This window comes from Aphelocoma coerulescens, chromosome 25, assembly GCF_041296385.1.
Source record: "Aphelocoma coerulescens isolate FSJ_1873_10779 chromosome 25, UR_Acoe_1.0, whole genome shotgun sequence".
NCBI classification, from domain to species: Eukaryota; Metazoa; Chordata; class Aves; order Passeriformes; family Corvidae; genus Aphelocoma; species Aphelocoma coerulescens.
In genome coordinates this window covers 3,587,911-3,606,348 of record NC_091038.1, presented here as the reverse complement: position 1 = coordinate 3,606,348, position 18,438 = coordinate 3,587,911, and the positions used below count along the sequence as shown (strand labels likewise).

At 54.2% G+C, this 18,438-nt stretch overlaps 2 protein-coding genes across 4 annotated transcripts; one reads left to right on the top strand and one right to left on the bottom strand.

The window, feature by feature from the left end:
* The first annotated feature begins 260 nt into the window (after positions 1-260).
* On the top strand, positions 261-12,577 carry ADAR (adenosine deaminase RNA specific). Of its 2 annotated transcripts, none has more exons than XM_068995473.1 (15): positions 261-773; positions 1,971-3,504; positions 4,798-4,984; positions 5,073-5,230; positions 5,648-5,789; positions 5,974-6,179; positions 6,391-6,547; positions 7,536-7,707; positions 8,289-8,382; positions 9,682-9,810; positions 9,917-10,050; positions 10,507-10,689; positions 11,122-11,234; positions 11,683-11,810; positions 12,103-12,577. In XM_068995473.1, the coding sequence occupies exons 2-15, from the start codon at positions 2,057-2,059 to the stop codon at positions 12,341-12,343; spliced, it is 3,492 nt and encodes a 1,163-aa protein (XP_068851574.1). In that variant the 5' UTR covers positions 261-773; positions 1,971-2,056; the 3' UTR covers positions 12,344-12,577. The 2 variants fall into 2 exon arrangements, with proteins under 2 accessions (XP_068851574.1, XP_068851576.1); XM_068995475.1 differs by having other exon boundaries at positions 724-1,593.
* A 2,162-nt stretch (positions 12,578-14,739) lies between these two features.
* Positions 14,740-18,417, bottom strand: CHRNB2 (cholinergic receptor nicotinic beta 2 subunit). 2 transcript variants are annotated; one of them, XM_068995438.1, is made up of 6 exons: positions 17,873-18,417; positions 17,179-17,324; positions 17,035-17,079; positions 16,599-16,753; positions 15,518-16,478; positions 14,740-14,982 (listed from the first exon to the last, which is right to left on the bottom strand). In XM_068995438.1, exons 1-6 carry the CDS (start codon positions 17,913-17,915, stop codon positions 14,812-14,814), a joined length of 1,521 nt encoding a protein of 506 aa, XP_068851539.1. In that variant the 5' UTR covers positions 17,916-18,417; the 3' UTR covers positions 14,740-14,811. The 2 variants fall into 2 exon arrangements, with proteins under 2 accessions (XP_068851539.1, XP_068851540.1); XM_068995439.1 differs by having other exon boundaries at positions 16,599-16,708; positions 17,873-18,416.
* Between the last annotated feature and the right edge of the window lie 21 nt (positions 18,418-18,438).

Below are 18,438 nucleotides of genomic sequence, written 5' to 3'. Positions count from 1 at the left end.
GGCCCGGGCCGCACAGGCCGCGCTGCCGCCTCCAGTGCAGGCAGCCCCGCGGGCCTCCGGAGTGCGGTGTGACCGTGTCCTGGCTCCCCCAGGGCCCTGTCGGGGCCGGGCTCCATAGGGCGGGACGCGTAGAATAAAACGTTCTCCTCGACTCCCGGTGCTCGCCGCGTGTACCCCAGCCCGCCCTCTCGTACAGTGCGCTCCGGGCTCGGGGGCCTCGCCCTCGTGCTCGTGGTGCCGTCACTGCTGCCGCGGATGCAGCAGTGGGTGCCGGGCCCGGGAGCGTGGTTTGACATGGGTGCGGGCGGCACCCGTCCTGCCGTGCTCCCTGCGTCCCCTCGGCGGGTGTAGCTGCAGGTGACCGGTGTTCCCGCAGCCCCTCTCCCAGCGGGAGAGCAGCCGCTCCTCTTGTGCGGACCACGACCCCGTCCCGGTCCCGGCGGCAGCTCGTGAGTGACGGGGCTGCATCACCACAGGGACCGGGGCAAGGAGCCGCCCTGCCGGGTTCGCCTTCCCGCCCCAGGCTCCGCCGCTGGTGAGGAACTTCACGATCGCTCCCAAAGCCGAGAGCGTGTCTGGGAAAGCCCGAAATCCGGCCAGCCCTCGCTGCGAGCTCCCTGGGTGGGGCGGAGCGACTGCTGCGGGAAACGAAACTGAAAGGGAGCTCGGAGCCATCTTGGCGGCTGCTCGGTGCTGCTCCGTTCTGCGGGTCGGGGTTTCTTTTTTCCCCTGTGTTTTCTCATAAAATAATTTAGCGTACGGATGAGACTGAGGTAAGAGCGTTTTTTTCAAAGCCTTCTTCCTGTTTCTACCCTGCCCTTGGCTCAGGTAGCACTTGTAAAACGAGGTCACTGAGCAGGGGGGCAGCAGCAGGGCTCCCTCGTGGCTGGGCAGGTGGGAACCCATCGCGCTGCGCTCAGCCTCCCTGCACTCAGACTCAAGTCCCGGCGGTGGCAGCCGAGTGCAGTTGTTTAATGAAAAGACAATTTAAATTGGCCTTGAGGTGTGTTTGGTGAAGATGGGGAGCTTTTTAAAGACGAGACTTGCATCGGGAAAACTATCTTTGGGACGGTAGGTGCCTTGAGGAAGTCACGGAGGAGCAGGCAGAATGGGGAGCCGGCAGTGTGTATCATGTTCCGTGTGTTTATCCTCTCAGTTTCGCAGGAAGTGTTATCAGAGAATTAGAATATGCTGGGCTGGATTCCTTACTTTTAAAAAGCATATTAGTAGTTTAGTCTTGCATCCTGTACCCCAGGAGGGCAGCACAACTATGTGTGATACAGTGAAATTTGGGCTGTAATCCAAACAAACTTGTCATGCTGTTGTGAGCTGCATACCTATCCAATTTCTCTGCATGTTATCGCTTTCATTCCCCTGTCGTGTGATGCTTTACCTCTACAGACCACGTAGTGCCCAGGGAGAAAAAGATGCCTGGGATTTCAGAGCGTTTTGGCCATGAATCTGAAAATAATTGCAAGCCTGTTGCAGCTCTGTTCTGTGTGACTACACAAGCTGCTCCAGCTCCTTGTGCTGCTCCAGCTGACCTCCTTGCACTCCTTCACCTCCTCGTGCCCCCATTTCTCAGACTGCAAAGTAGGTCTGAGATTCTTCTCTCTCCCTCTCTGGGCAGGGGAGTGGAGCTTGCTGTGTTTCAGGAGTGCATCCTGATCAGGCCACCCAGCCCTGTGCTGGAATCAAGTCTAACAGGAGCAGAGGGCCACTTCTGACAAAGCTGCTTCTCGTGATTGACTTCACCTGCAATTTGGGGCTGCTGGTTTTCTGCTGGGCAGCCAAAGTTTGCTGTTTGTTTTTACAGGACTAATTTACACTCCTAGAAAAGTAGGGAAAAAAAATTGACAAGGGAGAAGATACTTGAAATGCCTCAGTAGCTGAGAAGCTGTTTAAACTGCATTTCCGGAATCCTGTAGTTGTGTAAATATGTTCTGAATTCCTGTGTTTTTTCTCCTCAGGGCGGGAGAGTGTGGAGTGAGTGAGTGACAGCTCCTCTCCTGGCTCATCGGCAGCCTGGTTCCCACGTGTGTCCCAGGAGTGCGCTATGATTAGAGGCGCTGGGCGAGGCAGAGGCTCGTATCTTACCCAGTCAAGACATAACTGCCCCAGCACTAATCGAGGTTTTTTTAAGCACCCTCGTACCTCACAAGAAACTAATCAGGAAACCTTTTTACACCAGCAGTTCCTAACAGAGCAGGACGCTGAAGTCTCTGTGTTGCAGGGGCGGGGATCACACAAGGAGTCGCGCACCAGAGGCGGGCGAGCTGCGGCACCAGCTCCTGCAGACAGATGTCAGCCCAGCTTCAGCAGGGCTGGAGGGAGTAGGTTCTCCAGCCAGCATCCGCGGGTTGAGGCTTCACCTCGGTATTGCCCTCCGCAGTACCATCGTCAGGAGAACTCTAGGAGAGATTCTGATGCTGTGAGGCTGAATTTCCAAAGACTGTCTCTTGCTGGGCAGGACTATGAACAAGAAATTCTGACTGTTTTCAGGCAGCTTGAGGAGGGGAGGACTTGCACGGCTAATGATCTCGCACGTAAACTTAAAACTCACAAGAAAGAGGTCAACCGTGTTTTGTATAAACTCCTCAGAGAAGGCAAGTTGCACAAAGGGGGAGAGACACCGCCGCTGTGGAGAGTTGCCAGCCTCAGTTCAGGGAGAGAAAGAAGCCCTGCTGACTACAGTGCCAGTTGCACAGATCTGGCTTGTGAGAGCAGAGGAGGTGAGCAGAGCACGCTTGGCTCAGGAGACCCAGAGATGGCTGAGACAAAGGAGAAAATCTGCAACTACTTGTTCAATGTGGTGGAAACGACAGCACTCAATCTTGCCAAAAACATTGGGTTTTCGAGGGCCAAGGACGTTAACGCATTTCTTAGCGCTCTGGAAAAGCTGGGAGATGTCCACAAGCAGAATGCAACTCCACCACGATGGTCCCTGACAGACAGGAAACGCGAGAGGATGCAGATGAGGCTGAAGGCCAGCACAGTAATGCAGATGGCAGATCCCAAACCTCCTGAGTCGGGTCTTCCCTCTTCCTTTGTCCCTCCATGTCCCCAGGAGATGACTGCAGCTTCACCAGCTGTGATGGCGTCAGAAGAAGAAAGTGTAGACAATGGGCAGCAGCTTTTGGGGCAGCCTTGTCAGGGAAATGTCAGTGACACAGAAGCAGATGCATCTGAGGACACTAAGCTGGAATTCTCCAGTTTGAGTAATTATGATAACTCAGAAAACAGCAAGTGGACCACAGATGATATCCCCGATAATCTGAACGCTATCAACAAGCAGCCTGATAAGTCAGAATACATCATGAATTCTCAAGCTTCCCCCAGTTATGCTGCCCAGTTCGATACTGCTTTTCCATGTACGCCTGTAGAGAAACTGATAGCTTGTCGGGAGAAGAACCCAGTGAGTGGCCTTACTGAATATTCCCAGTACACGTACCAACACTGTGATTTCATCATGCTGGAGCAGAATGGACCCTCTCATGAGCCACGGTAATAAAATGTCCTACCTTTTCTGAGCTCTTTTTCCTTAAAATGATTTCACTTCAACTAAGTTCACCCACTCAGCTGTCCTGAAGGGGCCTGCTATTAATGTTTCTTTCATTTCAGAAGGATTAGCCTAGTTGATTCCTTGCATCAGCTTAAAAAATAAAACAAGGCTAAAATTTAACCCCAGGTAGCCCAGTTTTGGCAACTCTGCTCCTCATTCTGAGCAGCGAAGGTGGGATTAATCTCTTCCTTAGGTCCCATCTCAATTACTTGGCTTCAGTTTGATCATATAGGGGGAAACTGGTATTTCTAAGCTGCCTTTCAAGATGCTCTCACCCTGGAAGTGGTGTAAAGGGAGCCCAGAACAAAGTGTTTGGGTGCAGGTGTCTTAAGTTAGGCAAGGTGGCCCCACTCTGGAAGTTTCTGTGTTGTAGCAGATCAGAGCAGATTCTGTGAGCTGAGCATGTGGTATGACACTGGAGTTGGCCAAGTCAGTCTCTGGAGTCCTGCTTCCCCTTGCAGAATCGTGGCTGTTACTGAGCACCAGCGAGACCGTGAAAAGCACCATATGTGCCACACTGGAGTACGTCAATAGATTCGCTAGACGGGAAAATTGGCCTAATTTCTAAAGATGGAGTCCCAGGGTTTGTTGTTCTGGTTTTTTTTAAGAAGGAATCTGAATAGGTTCAGCACCATAATCCCTCTCCAGATCTGGTTTGACCCACTCTCCTTGGAAGCGGGTTTCCAGGGCTGGAGGATGGAAGATAAACTTGTTTGTTAGAGTTCACAGGAATGGGGGAGGCAGAAATGTCAAAGGCAAGAGATTTATGTGAGGTGGCACCTTTCTAAGATGTTGTGAATGCCCTGGATAGCCACAGAGAATGTCAGAGGGAGGAGTGACCCCAAATGACCACATGCAAATGAAACCGTGCACACTGCTTTTGAGCTTTCTTATTCCTGGGCAGGAGCCACAACAGAGCTGCTGCCTGCATACAGCCATTACCTGTTCCTGGCACCTGTGGTGGAACAAGGCAATTCATCCTGTTCCTTCAGAACAAAATGTGGAGCTGCTCCTCTGTTGTGAACAGCTCTGAAAATGCAATGAAACAAGGCCCAGATGCAGTGCTGTTCGGGTACCCTTGGTATTTTTGTCTTCTGCACATGACAGCCTGGGTTTACTCTCCCAGCCAGGAAGTGGCTGTTTCTTCTCCCTTGAATTCCAAGAGCCGCCTTGCTTACTCTGAGAAGACCACACTTCTGCCTCTCAATTTACCCCTTTGGTTTTCTCTTTCAAAGGTTTAAGTTCCAGGCAGTGATTAATGGACGCCGATTCCCACCAGCAGAAGCAGGGAGCAAAAAACTGGCTAAACAGGAGGCAGCAGCTAATGCAATGAAGGTCCTGATGAGTGAAGCACAGAACGGAAGGCATGGTGGAATTAAATGTGAAGAGCAGTTTCCCTCTGACAGCTCAGAACCAGAATTGGTGAGTCCTGTTTTCTTTACGAAAACTTTGCGAGGCTGCTCAAACAGTGTGGAGTCTGACGCTGATTTCCTCCATCTTCTTGCTGTAGCCTTTGCAGCTGGAGCCAGAGCTGTCATCTGCAGCAGCTCACCTCAACCTGCTTCCTGGGAAGCACCCTATCAGCATATTAATGGAGTATGGTCAAAAATCAGGGAACATAATTGAATTCCAGCTGCTCTCTCAGGAAGGCCCACCTCATGATCCAAGGTATGGCATACTCTTGTCAGCTTTGAGGGAGGATGGAAACTCTTTCTTCACTGTCCTTCCTCTTCAGCATGCTGCCCACATCCTTGGATTTGTCACTGACCCAGCTGAGTGCTCCTCTTATCCAAGGATTCTGGGCATGGCTCATCCAAGATGATCTAGTTCCAGAAAGAGACCCAAAGTGATGCCCTTTATCAGAGAAAGGATGCTGTTTCTTCTACCAGAGCAGGAGTGGGTTCCAGTCCTGTACCCTACCTGGCTGTGCTCTACTGGGAGTGTTTAGGGCCATCACAATAGATTACAATTACAGATAAATTTGAGATAATACAGAAGGATATACCTGGAAGTGGGAGACGGGGATAATAACCAGATTGAGACACCTATGGTTAACACTTTTCATGTACTATAATGTCCTGTCAGGTTCAGCTACTGTGTGAAAATGGGTGACCAAATTTTCCCTGCTGTGGTAGGAAACAGCAAGAAGGGAGCAAAGCAAATGGCAGCAGAAGTTGCTGTGAAGATTCTTTCTGGAGAGTCTGTACCCCACGTCTCGCCTGAACAGGTATAAAGAGTTTCTTTGTAAGACCCGAGTGTTTTGAATCGGGTGTTCCCCCCCCTTTATTTCCTGTTCTGCTGGATTTCACTCCACAAGGTCATGGGGAGCAGAGGTTTGCTGCTGCTCCTGGCCTGTGCTAAATGCAGCTGCTCAGTGTTTAACAGCCTTCTCCTGTCTAACTCTGCTCTAGCCTGCTGTGAAGCCCCACAGTGACCAGTCCATGCACAATACTGGCACTCCAGATGAATCCAAGGTGGTGAAAACGAAGGGTGTTGGGGAGCTCATCAAGTATCTTAACGTCAATCCTGTTAGTGGCCTGCTGGAGTATGCCCGTTCCAATGGGTTTGCTGCAGAGTTCAAACTCATTGACCAGTCAGGACCTCCCCATGATCCCAAGTAAGTAGCAGCATCTGGGAGAAGGAAATTTTGTGCTGCTGCTGTTGTCCTAGAAAAAGGGCAGAAAGCTCAAAATTGCTGATGCCTTTTGAGATGGCAACAGGGCTAATTGCTGCCTCTGCCAAACCTTGTCCCTCTGATTCCCTCCTCTCCCCACTTAGAGAATGTAAAAACCGAACTGAAATCCACAGGTTTCTTGGTTTCTTTATAGGTTTGTCTATCAGGCGAAAGTTGGAGGCCGCTGGTTCCCAGCTGTAACTGCACACAACAAAAAGCAGGGCAAGCAGGAGGCAGCTGATGCAGCGCTCCGAGTCCTGATTGGGGAATCGGAGAAGACCGAGCGCATGGAAGGGATGAACAGCACTGAGGTAAATCTTCTGCCAAAGCTGGGATTGTGTTTGTAGCCCTGCCTATGCTCCTCCTTCTACTCCAGCAGAAAAATGCCTTCAGAATCAACTGTGATCCCTTTGTTCTCTGCAGCTGTAGATAATCTGATGTGGTTTTCCTGAAGTGGGTTAGATGTTTCCTCAGGGCACAGGCATACCCTTCTGTCCTGTGGGCCTCTGCTTTAGGGCTAAATTGTTATCAGGTTCTTCTACAAGCTACTGGAATGTGTTCCTGTAGTATGTTCCTGAGTAGGAACATACTTACTTTAATTATGTTACTATTTTTAATTTTTAATATGCTTGGTTTTAATTCTTTCAATTATTACATCTTCCAATTGTGTGTCAGCTCAAAAAACTCATGCATCAGATAAATGCAAAGCCCTGGTTGTGTCAGGATGACTGTCCCAAACCTGGGCTGATTTAAATCACACTTAAGGGTGTTGTGAAAAGCCTCATTCCAGGCAGCACAACTGGGTACAGCAGCTGGGGCTCTAAATAGCAAAGCCGTCAGGGAGGATTTGTCAGTCAGCAGTGCTGGAGGAGGTGGGTTGGTCTGCACTGAGAATGACTGTGCACTCTCCTCACAGGCAGCTAGAGGAGGAATTCCTCCAAAGCCAGGAACAGATTTCCTTGCCTGAGTCTCTGGAAATAGGCAGGATGGTTTTGTTCTTTCTTGCTTGGGGTTTTCCCTGGCATTTTGAGGAGGCCATTCCTCAGCCCATGTCACTTGCTGCCAGGAAGACAGCTTGCTGTTGCCTCTGATGTGGCCAAAGCAGAACTCAAAGCCTTGGATGAGGTTTTCCCAGAAATACCTAGAAGAACTTCACCCACCCCTTGACACGGCGCTGCCCAAAGCTCAAAGTTTTCTGTATTCTGCCTTCTGCTTGGAGAGCTGTGCTTCAGGTTAGCTCCTTCCTGAGCTGTGCGGTGTGACCTGCTCATGGTCTGTGCTGTTGTGTCCCCATCCCAGCTCCCTGTGAGCGGCAGCACCCTACATGATCAGATGGCCATGCTGAGCCACCAGCGCTTCAACAGCCTCACTGCCCGCATCCAGCACAGCCTGCTCGGGCGCAAGATCCTGGCTGCCATCATCATGCGGAAAGGAAACACAGGCTTGGGAGTGGTGGTCAGCATCGGAACGGGTACGAACAGCTTCTTCCAGCACACTGAACTCTGACTTCCATGCTAGATTTCCTTGTCAGCCACAGCTCAGAAATGGCTGTTGCTGTAGGCTTCTTCAGAGAGGGCACAGAACGTTCCCAGGACTCACATGGTGTCATGAGTGGTCTGGTTAGAGAGAGAGAGAGAGAACAAAGCGAATGTGCCTGCAGCTGTATTGCTCTTAATCTTTGCTTGCATTGCTGCGTGCTACTCTGTGCATCAGAGCATGGGTTCCTCGTGTACTACAGCACATGATCCCCCAGTTTCTCACAGCTGCACGCACCTTATCTCCTCTACTTTGCTGCCAGCCTTCTACCAGGAGTGATGGGTTGAAAAGCCCTCGAGAAGGTACAGTCCCCCAAAACTCATGGCACTTTAAATCTACCTGTCCCTAAAGTGGTGTCCCTTTATCCTTCTTAACTGCTTGTGATAATGATTTAATAGGCAGGATGCTGCTGCTGCTGCTCAGGAGCCCCAAGAATTAAGACTTCCTCCCTCTGTCTCTGAAGCCATCTTGACTTTGACACCTGCCCTATTATTTAATTCTGTTTGTTTGTTTCAGGTAATCGCTGTGTGAAAGGAGAGGAGCTAAGCTTGAAGGGGGAGACAGTAAATGACTGTCATGCAGAAATCATTTCTCGAAGAGGCTTTGTGAGGTGAGAAAAGGGGAAACCCAAAGGGAAAGGAGGGGGGCCTGCCAGGACCTGCTCACCCATCCTGGAGGGGTGCAGCTGAAACGCACCCCTAGTTCTTTGCTGTGCTGAGAGATGCTGTGATCCTCAGACACTGTTTACCCATGTGTTGTTAAATAGATGGAAGTTATTTCTGATAAGAAGGGGCCATGCCTGAATGATGCCCAAATAAGTACTGAATGGGAGACTTGCCAGGAGCCCAAGGGCTGCATCTGATGTACTTAATATTAAGCCTCCTGCTGGGCTGATGTGCAGGGTGCTCTCCAGCCTGAGCACAGCTCCTGCCACGCCAAGCCACTGCAGGCTTGGTCTCCTGGTCTTTCTGGGTCTGGGTGTAGAAGGATTCAGGAAAACATACTGTATTTGTTTGCTTTGATAAGTCAGCAATCCTTTTTCCCAACTAAACTGGAGAATCCTCTCTTCCCCTTCCCCACTGTGGCACTTCTTAGTTTTTGAAACCCGAAGTGAGATGAAGCTGGACTGCTTGGTTAATGTCTGTCCTTCAGTTATGAACAAAAAAATCAGCTGCTTCCTTCAAGCCTTTGTGTGCTGCCGCTGTGCTCTGCATTTCTCAGCAAGGGAAAGCGTTGAGGGCAGGTCCTGGGAAGTGATGAATCAGGATTGCATCTTGCTTACTGTCTGTTTCAGCTGTTAATCTTGACAGCAGTGGCTGCTCTGGCACGGCGGATTGAACTCTGCCTCTCCTTGCAAAATCAGTCCCTTGCACAGGCTCTGCTCAAGGACTCTCTGGGAAGCTGCAGTTTTTCTTTAGTCCTTGAGACGATGTTGGAGACCTCAGGGTTTTCCCTGGCCAGAGCAGCCATAAAAGTCCCCATGATTGTAAACAGATCATGGGCTCATTCTAATACTGCTTGAATTCAGCTGCCTGCAGGGTTGCTTACATTTAATGCAAACTTGCTGCTGACTAAAGATGCTGGTTAACAACCTTGAAGTCTTCTACACACTGGGATCAGATGCATGCAAGCAGCACCCAGCCAGGCTCCTTCTTTTCTCCTGCCGGTGCTTCCCTCTGCTTCCTGGACAGGATACTGCTTTTCTACTGCTTGTCCTCTGCATGGCAGAAAATCTGGGTTTTTTTGCCCTTTTTGTGCATCAAGCACTGTTTGTTGGCTTCCCAAGCATCCTCAGCCACAGCTCCTGGTCTCTGCTCTTCCATGCATGATGTGAGACCCTGCCTGTCAGTTGAAGCACTCCTTGTCTGAGAAGCAGAGCAACCTTTTGACAGGATGGTGTTATTTTCAGGTTTCTTTACAGTGAGCTGATGAAGTATGACCCATCTAATCCTTCCTCTGCGGAAGAGAGCATTTTTGAGCAAGCGGGAGGAAAGAAACTCAAAATAAAGAGCAATGTTACCTTTCACCTCTACATCAGGTTTGTGGGGAGGGGTTGAATGACTGGCATCAGCAGCATTGTCATGCCCCTGGCCCTGGCTGTTTCCTTTACAGTCAGTGCTAACCAGGGAGGATTTGTTTTCTAGCACAGCACCATGTGGAGACGGAGCACTCTTTGATAAATCCTGCAGTGATCAGGCAAACGAGATGGGGCAACCCCAGCACCAGCCTCTCTTTGAGAACCCCAAGCAAGGCAAACTGCGGACCAAGGTGGAGAATGGTGAGTGCAATCACTCCCTCCATGATTGGGTGGCTTCAGTTCTCTCCTCTGAGCCTTTCTGGTGCTCCAGAGCTTCCTTACCCCTTTGTGTGTGCCCTTGTGGGATTTGAAGCATTCAGGAACCAAAAGAGGTAGATGGAAGTTTTTAGAGAGAGTCCCTTTCCCTTCCCAGCTCTGCCTGTTTCACTGTCACGCTCATGAAGTTTGCAGCTGAAGTTTGATGCAAAGCTCCTAGCTCTGTGCCCTCCCTTTCAAGCAATGTTCTATTCTGCTTCAGCCATGTTGAAAATTACTCATCAGTACCCAATACCGAATGCCAGAGTGTGCCGTGAACCTGGTGTCAGACTTCTGAGTTCACTCTGGGTATCCAGAAGTTTCTTGTGCAGTTGCTGAGGGGGTTTTAATTTATTGAATATCTGACATTATACAGAAAAGCTTTCTTCTTCTCTTATGCAGGGGAAGGTACCATTCCTGTGGAGTCGAGTGACATTGTGCCCACATGGGACGGGATCCAGCATGGGGAACGGTTACGAACCATGTCCTGCAGTGACAAAATCTTACGCTGGAATATACTTGGCTTGCAAGGGGCATTGCTGTCACACTTCCTGGAGCCAGTTTATCTCCGCTCTGTTACGCTCGGTGCGAAACCCTCTGTCCTTTCTGGGTAGAACTGGGATGCAGTAACAACTTGTCTCACTGCCCCGTGTGATGGCAAAGTTTGTGGAGGGTGTAGGAGTAACAGACTGAAATGTCTTTCTTGGCAGAGCTGTTTGAAAATGAAAAGGGAGTCTATGGATTTTAGGCTGTGTGTAGAATGGGTTTCCCTCCAAAGTTCTGGATTTTTAGAAGACACGTGATCTAGGAGAGTGAAAAAAAAACTGTGTGTGGCTTTGGTGAGAAATGTTGCAGTCTATAAACCCTTGTCTTACACACCCAGGATACATGTAGCTATGCTGATCCACATGCTGTAGGCTTTTGGGAGCCTGTGAGCAGTGCTGAAGTTCTTGGGGTTTGGCCAGTCCATTACCTGTGTCATCCTGTTTCCTCACACCTTCACCTCTGTCTCCACAGGTTACTTGTACAGTCAGGGTCACTTGACCCGTGCCATCTGCTGCCGCATGGAGAGGGATGGGAACACGCTGAAGGAAAAGCTCCAGGCTCCATATCACATTAACCATCCTGAGGTACTGCAGCCATAGCACCTCTTCATCTTTCTGTCCCACATTCCTTTACCAGTGGGTTTGGGGGTGCCCAAGGCACTCTGCAGGGGGGGGGTCATTGCGCAGCAGCCCTCCAGCCAGGGGCAAGAATTAGTGACCAGAAACACAGAATCATACAATCAAGGGATATCCTGAGTTGGAAGGGACCCACAGTGTCTCATCCAGTCTAGCTCCTGGCCCTACACAGAAAACCCCAAGAACCTGCCCTCTTTGTGTTGCCCCACAGTTTGGGGGTTACTGGCAATGTCTTAGTCCGGAAAAAAGGACACTAGAGTTGCCTCTGTAGCCTTCAACTCAGTAAGAATCTTATCCTTGTGGCTCTGGAAAGTTTGTGGTGAGCTGGAACTGTGAGGGATGAAAGGGGCAAAGAGACTCCCCCAGCAGGACCAGGTTAAGGAACCCTCTTGCACAGGTTGGGCGAGTCAGCGTGTATGACTCTGCAAGGCAGACGGGCAAGACGAAGGAGTCATCGGTGAATTGGTGTCTTGCTGATGAAAGCGAAGTTGAAGTCTTGGATGGCACCAAAGGGAAAGTAGATGGGTAAGAAGAGCCTTTTCCTGACACTGCCTTTTCCTGACACTGTCTGGGGGAAGGGGGACAGCTCTGAGGTGGGGAGTACATTCTGCACTGTTACAGCACCCTACACACGGGGAGGGTTGGAGGGAGGAATTTCAAACAGACATAAGCAAGCACTCCTGAAAACAGAATGTTGCTCAGCCTGCCAAGCCCACGGTTTCTCCCAGAAATCCATGGGATTTTCCCTGAGCCCCCTGGTCCTCTTGGCTCTTCTCAGTGTCCTGTCCCTCATTGCTGCTGCTGTCTTCCTTCTCAGTGTGAAGCTGGAGGTGTCTCGTGTGTCCAAGAGGAAAATGTTCACCCTGTTCCAGCAGCTCTGTGCAAAGAGCAACCGCAAAGACCTGCTGAGCTTCTCTGTGTACTCAGATGCCAAGGAGGCAGCCACAGCATACCAGGCAGCCAAGCAGTGCTTCTTCAGCACGCTGGAAGAGCTGGGCTATGGCAGCTGGATCCGCAAGCCCCAAGAGGAAGACAGTTTCTCTGTCCCTGATGCATAATGAAGCACTCTGTGAGGAGTGGGGGTGAATGTGTGCAGGCATATGCACGGCTGTGCTCATCCTTCTTTCACCAAGTTTTTGGAGTGGAATTGGGACTGTGCAGCAGTTTCTTCGTAGGCCCGGCTGCCTTCTCCCTACGTTTTTAAAATGTGCATGTAAATGATTCTCCTTCTTTTTAAGCAAGGGCAGGCTCAGTCCCCATTTGCTTTTTTATTGTTTTGCCCCCCTTTTTTTGTTTTTAAAAGAAGGCATGAGAAACCAGAGGAATTTTCAAGACTGTGAACTTGAAACCTTTGGACCATGTACTGAAATCCCTCTGGCAGGTTTTAAGGTAATTTTTCTCCTTTGAGATTAAAAAAAAAGAAAAAAATCAGGCTGTTTGACTGGTTGTCTGTGTCTTTGTTGGAAGATGACTGGCAGCCCAGCCGAGCTGGGACTGACCTCTGCAAGGTGCAGCAGCAGGACCAGCATAATAACAAAATTAGTAACAAAAAACAAAGTTTCAGTATTGTTGGCTGTGGGTGTGTTAATTCCTGCTGAGGTGAAGAGGGGCCCGTGGTGGGGTTTGGAGAGGGACAGAAATGAGTTAGTATTTGCTAAATGATGAAAGGAGACAGGTAGAGTTTGGAATTGAGCCTCTTGACTCAAACATGGGGCTCATTGGGCAGAGCTGAGCCCTTGAGGGCTTGGGCTGGCTCTGAAATGCGCGGGCAGGTCTCCCAGCTCCTTCCCTCACTGCTAGCTCTAGGATGGGATGTGTCTCTTCTCCAGTCTCTGGAGGTGGCTGCGGGCCCTGTCCTGTGTCTGTTTGCATCTGAGCTGAACCATAGGCTGGACATGGTGGTGGAAGGTGAGAAGTAGCAATGCTGTTGCCATCCAACAGCAAGTTTATTGGGTGTTGTTGGAGCAGCCCCTTCTGTGCAAGGCAAGTGCTGGCTCTGCCTAGGACTAGAGCTGACACTATTCATATGAGACAGAGACCAAAGAGCTGTTAGCATGGAAGCGCAGCCCAGAGCAAGGAGCCCTGAGGCTGGGAGCAAGACCCCAGCTCTGGCCATGGATCTCCACAGGACAGCCAGAGTCAGCCGGGCTGGGGCCAAGCAGGGTCACCACTTGCTGAAAGTCCGGCTGCCACAGGTTCACCCTGCCTGCAACTGCCCTTGGACATCCACGGCCATGCAGTGCTGTGGGGGATAGGAGCTGCCTTGGCAGCCAGTCCAGAGCAGGGCTGGGGGGGCTCCTCTGTCTGCAGCTGCTCAGGGAGCTGTGCGTGAGGCTATGGGGGCTCCTGTTGTGCTCCCCACACCATCCCAATGCTCACAGATCTCCACTCCCCATTGGGGTGCAGCAGGATCCCCCCCATTCTGCACTCACTTGAGGTTAGACCAGCAGCAGAGGGGACACTTGAGGTGGGATGAAGTGGGATAAGACCCTGGCATGGGGCTGCTTAAGAGCAAAGCTCTTAACATTTAGATATGGGGGTGCAGCCCTGAGAGTAGGAGCTCCAGGAGCAGCAGCTGGGATTGCTCTGGCTGGGTGAAGTGCTGGGATTTAAATTAATTTCTAGCGTGCAGCTTCCCCTGGCCCTGTGTGTTGTCAGGCCCTGCCAATGCCACTCCCCCCAGCCCCAGGGATTAGCGGTATTTATAGCAAACGTTCCATTGCAACTTTCCCCAATGAGGGCAATTCCTGCTGGCCAAGGGAGTGCGGGAAGTGCTGCTGGCCTGGCCACAGCTGCCAGCCCAGTGACCCATGGTGGGGCCTGGTTGCCAGCAGCTCCCAGCTTGGGTTGATTAACTGTTTTCCTTTTCCTTCTGCAACTCATCTTGCGCCTGCTCTTGGCTCCAGCGCACTGAACTTGGAGTGGAACAGAAAACGATGGAGCTGGAGCAGCCCCTGGCACTTGCTGCCCTGGCTCTGCCTGCAGGTAGGACCTAAAAATAGCCTCCTCCTGCCTGGTCCATGTGCTCAGCTCGGGGAGCCAGAGCTGAGCAGCCCTATCCTCCTCCCCGTGCCTCTGCTCCTGCTCTGTCACCTCCTGCGAGCCCCAGAGATTGCACAGCGGTTGGCAGCACCCGGCAGGAGCCAAGGGCTGCCCGCTGAGGCTGGGGCTCTGGCCCACATGGCCTGACAAGAGATGCAGTGAGCGACTGGTGCTCCCGGGAGCAGAAGAAAGAGCTGGGCATGTCCCCATGGAGCTGGTTTTATGCTCCTATGCTCACTCCCTCAGCAGCTGGGATATTACTCTTCCAGAGCTAATGCCTTCCTGGCCTCTTACCTTGGTCACAGGCAGCCAGAGCCCCCCCAGCCCCAGCTGCATCCTGCTCCCTCTGGCCTGCAGAGCACAGTGTAGTATGAAATTACACCAGATGGAACCAACCCGGTCCTGTGTAAGTATTTATTGGTTTGCAGGGGCTGCCTGAGCCCAGTACCCAGCTCTCTGGCCCTGGGACTGGCCATTCCCCATGCTATTTGGAAGTGGGGGTACCCTGGCCAAGCTGCAGCAGGGAGTTGGTGGTGTAGTTCTGGAAGAGGGGCTGGAGGAACATGCCAACGGTGCCAAAGACACAGACGAAGACGAAGATCCACAAGAAGAGGCGGTCGATGACCATGGCCACGTACTTCCAGTCCTCGCTCACCTGTGTGGGGGTGGGGAAAATGCTGGGTCAGGCTGGGGCCTGAGGTATTGCCTGACACTGCCCCAACTGGGAATTTGGCATATCCTCAGAGCCTCGAATCTGCTCCCTCAGCACTGCAGCTGCCTGCCAGCCTGCTTTGGGCCCCACGGGGCTCACTCCCCCTGCTGTCACCCGCACTGCTGAGCCCAGGAAACACCGCCCCAGTGAGCAGAGCCGGGGGGGGGCTCTGCAAAATCTGCAGCCTGACAGTGCCATGCAGGGCCAGGCCTCCTGGGAGCCTCCTGGGTCTCCAGAGCAGCTGCTTATGCTTCAGCCTGGGACTGCAGTGGTGGGTCAGGGATCAGTGCCGGACCCCCTACCCAGGCAGGAGCTGCAGCGCCTCACTGGGCATGGGGCTAGGCAGGGACCCCCTGAGTGCTTGTGCACATCACTTCCTGTGGTGCAGCCATGAGCCAGGACACACTCTGCACCCCACAGCTCCGGCCATCCCTGAGCACTGCCCACCCCCAGATGCACACCGCCCACTCCAACTTACACTCTGATCATCATCCTCACTGCGCATGTGGTCAGCAATGAAGCGCACGCCATCCACTGCTTCCTCCAGCCCGCAGCTGCAGCCAGCTGCGGGGGCTGGTGCCTGCCCCTGTCGCTCCCGATAGCCATTGAGCCCCTCGGCCTTGGCAGCACCAGGGTTGGCATAGCAGGTGCAGGTGCGGGCACCAGCCTGGACGAAGAGAGCGGCGGCGGCAGCACGTTCCTGGGTGTGCCGGCGCTGGCGCAGACGCTGGCGGGCGCAGTTCTGCCGCGGCTGCTTCATGAACAGCAGCGCTGGGAGCTTGTGGAGGAAGAGCGTGCGGACCCAGGGTGGCATGGTGTGCGTGGTGGGTGAGCGGTGGTGCACGTTGAGGACACAGACGCTGGTGACAATGGAGAAGGTCACCAGCACCATGGTGAACATAAGATACTTGCCCACCAGCGGTACGTCCAGTGAGGTGGGTGGCACGATCTTGGAGATGAGCAGGAGAAAGACGGTGAGGGCGAGCAGGACAGAGATGCAGAGTGTCATCTTCTCGCCACAGTCAGACGGGAGGTAAAACACAAGGATGGCCAGGGAGGTAATGAGGATGCAGGGGATGATGAGGTTGATGGTGTAGAAGAGCGGCTTGCGCCGAATGATGAAGTCGTACGTGATGTCCACATAGGTGGAATCATCAGGGTTCTCGTTGCGCCGACCCGGCAGCGCCACGATGTCCCACTCGCCACTGGGTGTGAAGTCATCCAGGCTGGCCACCTCGCTCTTCAGCACCAGGTCTATCTCGGTGCGGTCGTAGGTCCAGGAACGGAACTTCATGGTGCAGTTCTGCTGGTCAAAGGGGAAGTGCTTCACCTCGATCTTGCATGCACTCTTGTAGATGGCAGGCGGCAGCCAGAAGATGCTGCCATCATAGGAGATCACCGCGTTGGAGTAAAAGGAGACCTCATACATCCCATCAGCACTGGGGTGAAGAGATGTGCTGTCAGTCCTTATGCTGTCAGCCCCAGCAGCACAATGACACGGCCCCCCACCTTGGGTGGGGTTGGGGAACACATGGCACCTCCCCCAAAATATGACCTACTTGTTGTAGAGCACTACATCGGGTAGCCAGATGTGCTTGGAGGGCAGGCGGACCTTCTTCATGTTGTCAAAGTCCTCAGGCTTCCATGTGAGGCGGTAGTCCTCCCACTCCTGAGGACAGGCGGGATCAGCCCAGCCCAGCCACAGGATGGGGGCCTGGGGCAAGGGGGTGGATCAGGACAGGGGGGACACAGGGGTCCCACACAGGCTTTATGGAGGGCTATGACAGGGCAGGGTGGACATTAGGGTCCCACACAGGGTGTATGGGGGGGTCCCTATGATAAGGATGGGACTCAAGGCAGGAGCTGGGGAGTCCTGGGGCAGGGTGGACATGGGGGTTCCCAGTGCATGGGGGCCCAGGACAGGGTGCAGGGTGGAGTCTTGGAGCAAGGTGGACATGGGGGTCCCAGGGCCACGTCAGAGTCCAGGGTGCCCACCTGGGTCAGCCAGACGTTCGTGGTCATGATCTGCTCCCGCTCATGCTGCAGAGAGAGGGGGGGCCAGTCACTCAGGGTGCTGGGAGGGTTTGTGGCCCCCTCACTTGCCTGGTAGGCTGGGGAGTAGAGTCCTGGCCAACTCACCACACTGATGAGCTGCGCCAGCGACACCATCAGCTGCACAGTCACCAGCTCAGAGCCATTGGTCGCCGGCCGGATCAGCTTGTTGTAGCGCGCAGGGTCCAGCAGATACTCAACCAGTCGCTCCTCTGTATCCGTGCCCAGGCTCCCTGGGGCATGGCGGAGCCTGAGCCCCATGGCGGCGAGCAGGGCCCCCCACGAGGGCCGGGGGACCCCCCGGGATAGAGGCTGTACCCGGGCTGGGGCTCTGTGCCTGGCGGCCCGAGAGCAGGAACGGCGGGAGGCACGGGGATGGGGTGTGGGTGTCACAGTCGAGTGTGGAGAGGGGAGGGCCGGGGGAGGGTGGGAGCTCTGAGGGGCTCCATGACTGGGGACGAGCAGCTGGGCAGGGCTGGGGGGTCCTCCCTGCCCTCCCCTGCCTGTCCCTACCATTCCCTGCCCGTTCCTGACACCCCCTCCCCTGTTCCTGCCGGTCCCTGCCCACCCCCGGCACCGCCTCGGAGAGCCGGAGCCCAGGGCGGCCGCACAGCCCCGGGGGGGTCGAGGAGCGCTGGAAGCGCCGGCGGCACCGGCACCGCAGAGGGGCCGGTACCGGCTCCACTCCGGATCTGTCCCGTGCAACAGGCGCAGCCCCGGGCCCGGTCCGGTCCCCTCCCCGCCGGTGCCGGTGCCATCCCCCATAGCCCCCGACACTTACGTCTGAGGGCAGCGAGAAGGCAGAGGACGCGGAGCAGCGCCATGGGGGAGGCCCGGTGCCCCCGCCGGTACCCGGCGCTGTCCACGGTCCCGACCGGGCGCTGTCCGAGGTGCTGGAACCGGCGGCGGCGGCGGCCCGGGCGGGGCGGCCCCGGGCGGGAGGCGGTGCCGGGCGCTGCGCCGGGGCCGCCCCGTGCTCCAGCTCCGTCGCCGTCACCGCCGCCGTCAGCGGCCCCGGGGCCGCCCCCGCCTCCGCCCCGCCGCGGCCCGGGGACACGGCGGAGGGGTCTGAGCTCCCCCAGCCCGGCGCTCCACCGGGGTCCCTGCACGGTGCCAGCGGGGCGGCGGAGCCCCGGGCGGGGATCAGAGCGGGGGGCGGAGCGGTGGGAGAGTTAGCGGGTGGAACCCGGGACCGGAGCCCCCGCGGCTCCGCCGGACACCGGTAGGGGGGGGTCTCAGAGCCGGGACTACCGGGCCTTGGGCAGCCCCGTCCCCACGGGGCTCCAGCCGTGCCCGGTGCCCCCTCCCCCCGTGGCCCCTCCCGGGCAGGGGCGGGGCTCCCCCGCT

What these genes read in the sequence shown, in the direction of transcription:
- CHRNB2 (XM_068995438.1), bottom strand. Translation starts at nt 17,915, where the DNA reads ATGGCGCTGCTCCGCGTCCTCTGCCTTCTCGCTGCCCTCAGAC. An exon ending in CGAACGTCTGGCTGACCCAG is followed by an intron (nt 16,754 to 17,034) that starts GTGGGCACCCTG and finishes CCCTTGCCCCAG; the next exon opens with GCCCCCATCCTGTGGCTGGG. An exon ending in GTGAGGATGATGATCAGAGT is followed by an intron (nt 14,983 to 15,517) that starts GTAAGTTGGAGT and finishes ACCCCCACACAG; the next exon opens with GTGAGCGAGGACTGGAAGTA.
- ADAR (XM_068995473.1), top strand. Translation starts at nt 2,057, where the DNA reads ATGATTAGAGGCGCTGGGCGAGGCAGAGGCTCGTATCTTACCCAGTCA. An exon ending in ACAGCTCAGAACCAGAATTG is followed by an intron (nt 4,985 to 5,072) that starts GTGAGTCCTGTT and finishes TTCTTGCTGTAG; the next exon opens with CCTTTGCAGCTGGAGCCAGA. An exon ending in GCGGACCAAGGTGGAGAATG is followed by an intron (nt 10,051 to 10,506) that starts GTGAGTGCAATC and finishes TCTCTTATGCAG; the next exon opens with GGGAAGGTACCATTCCTGTG.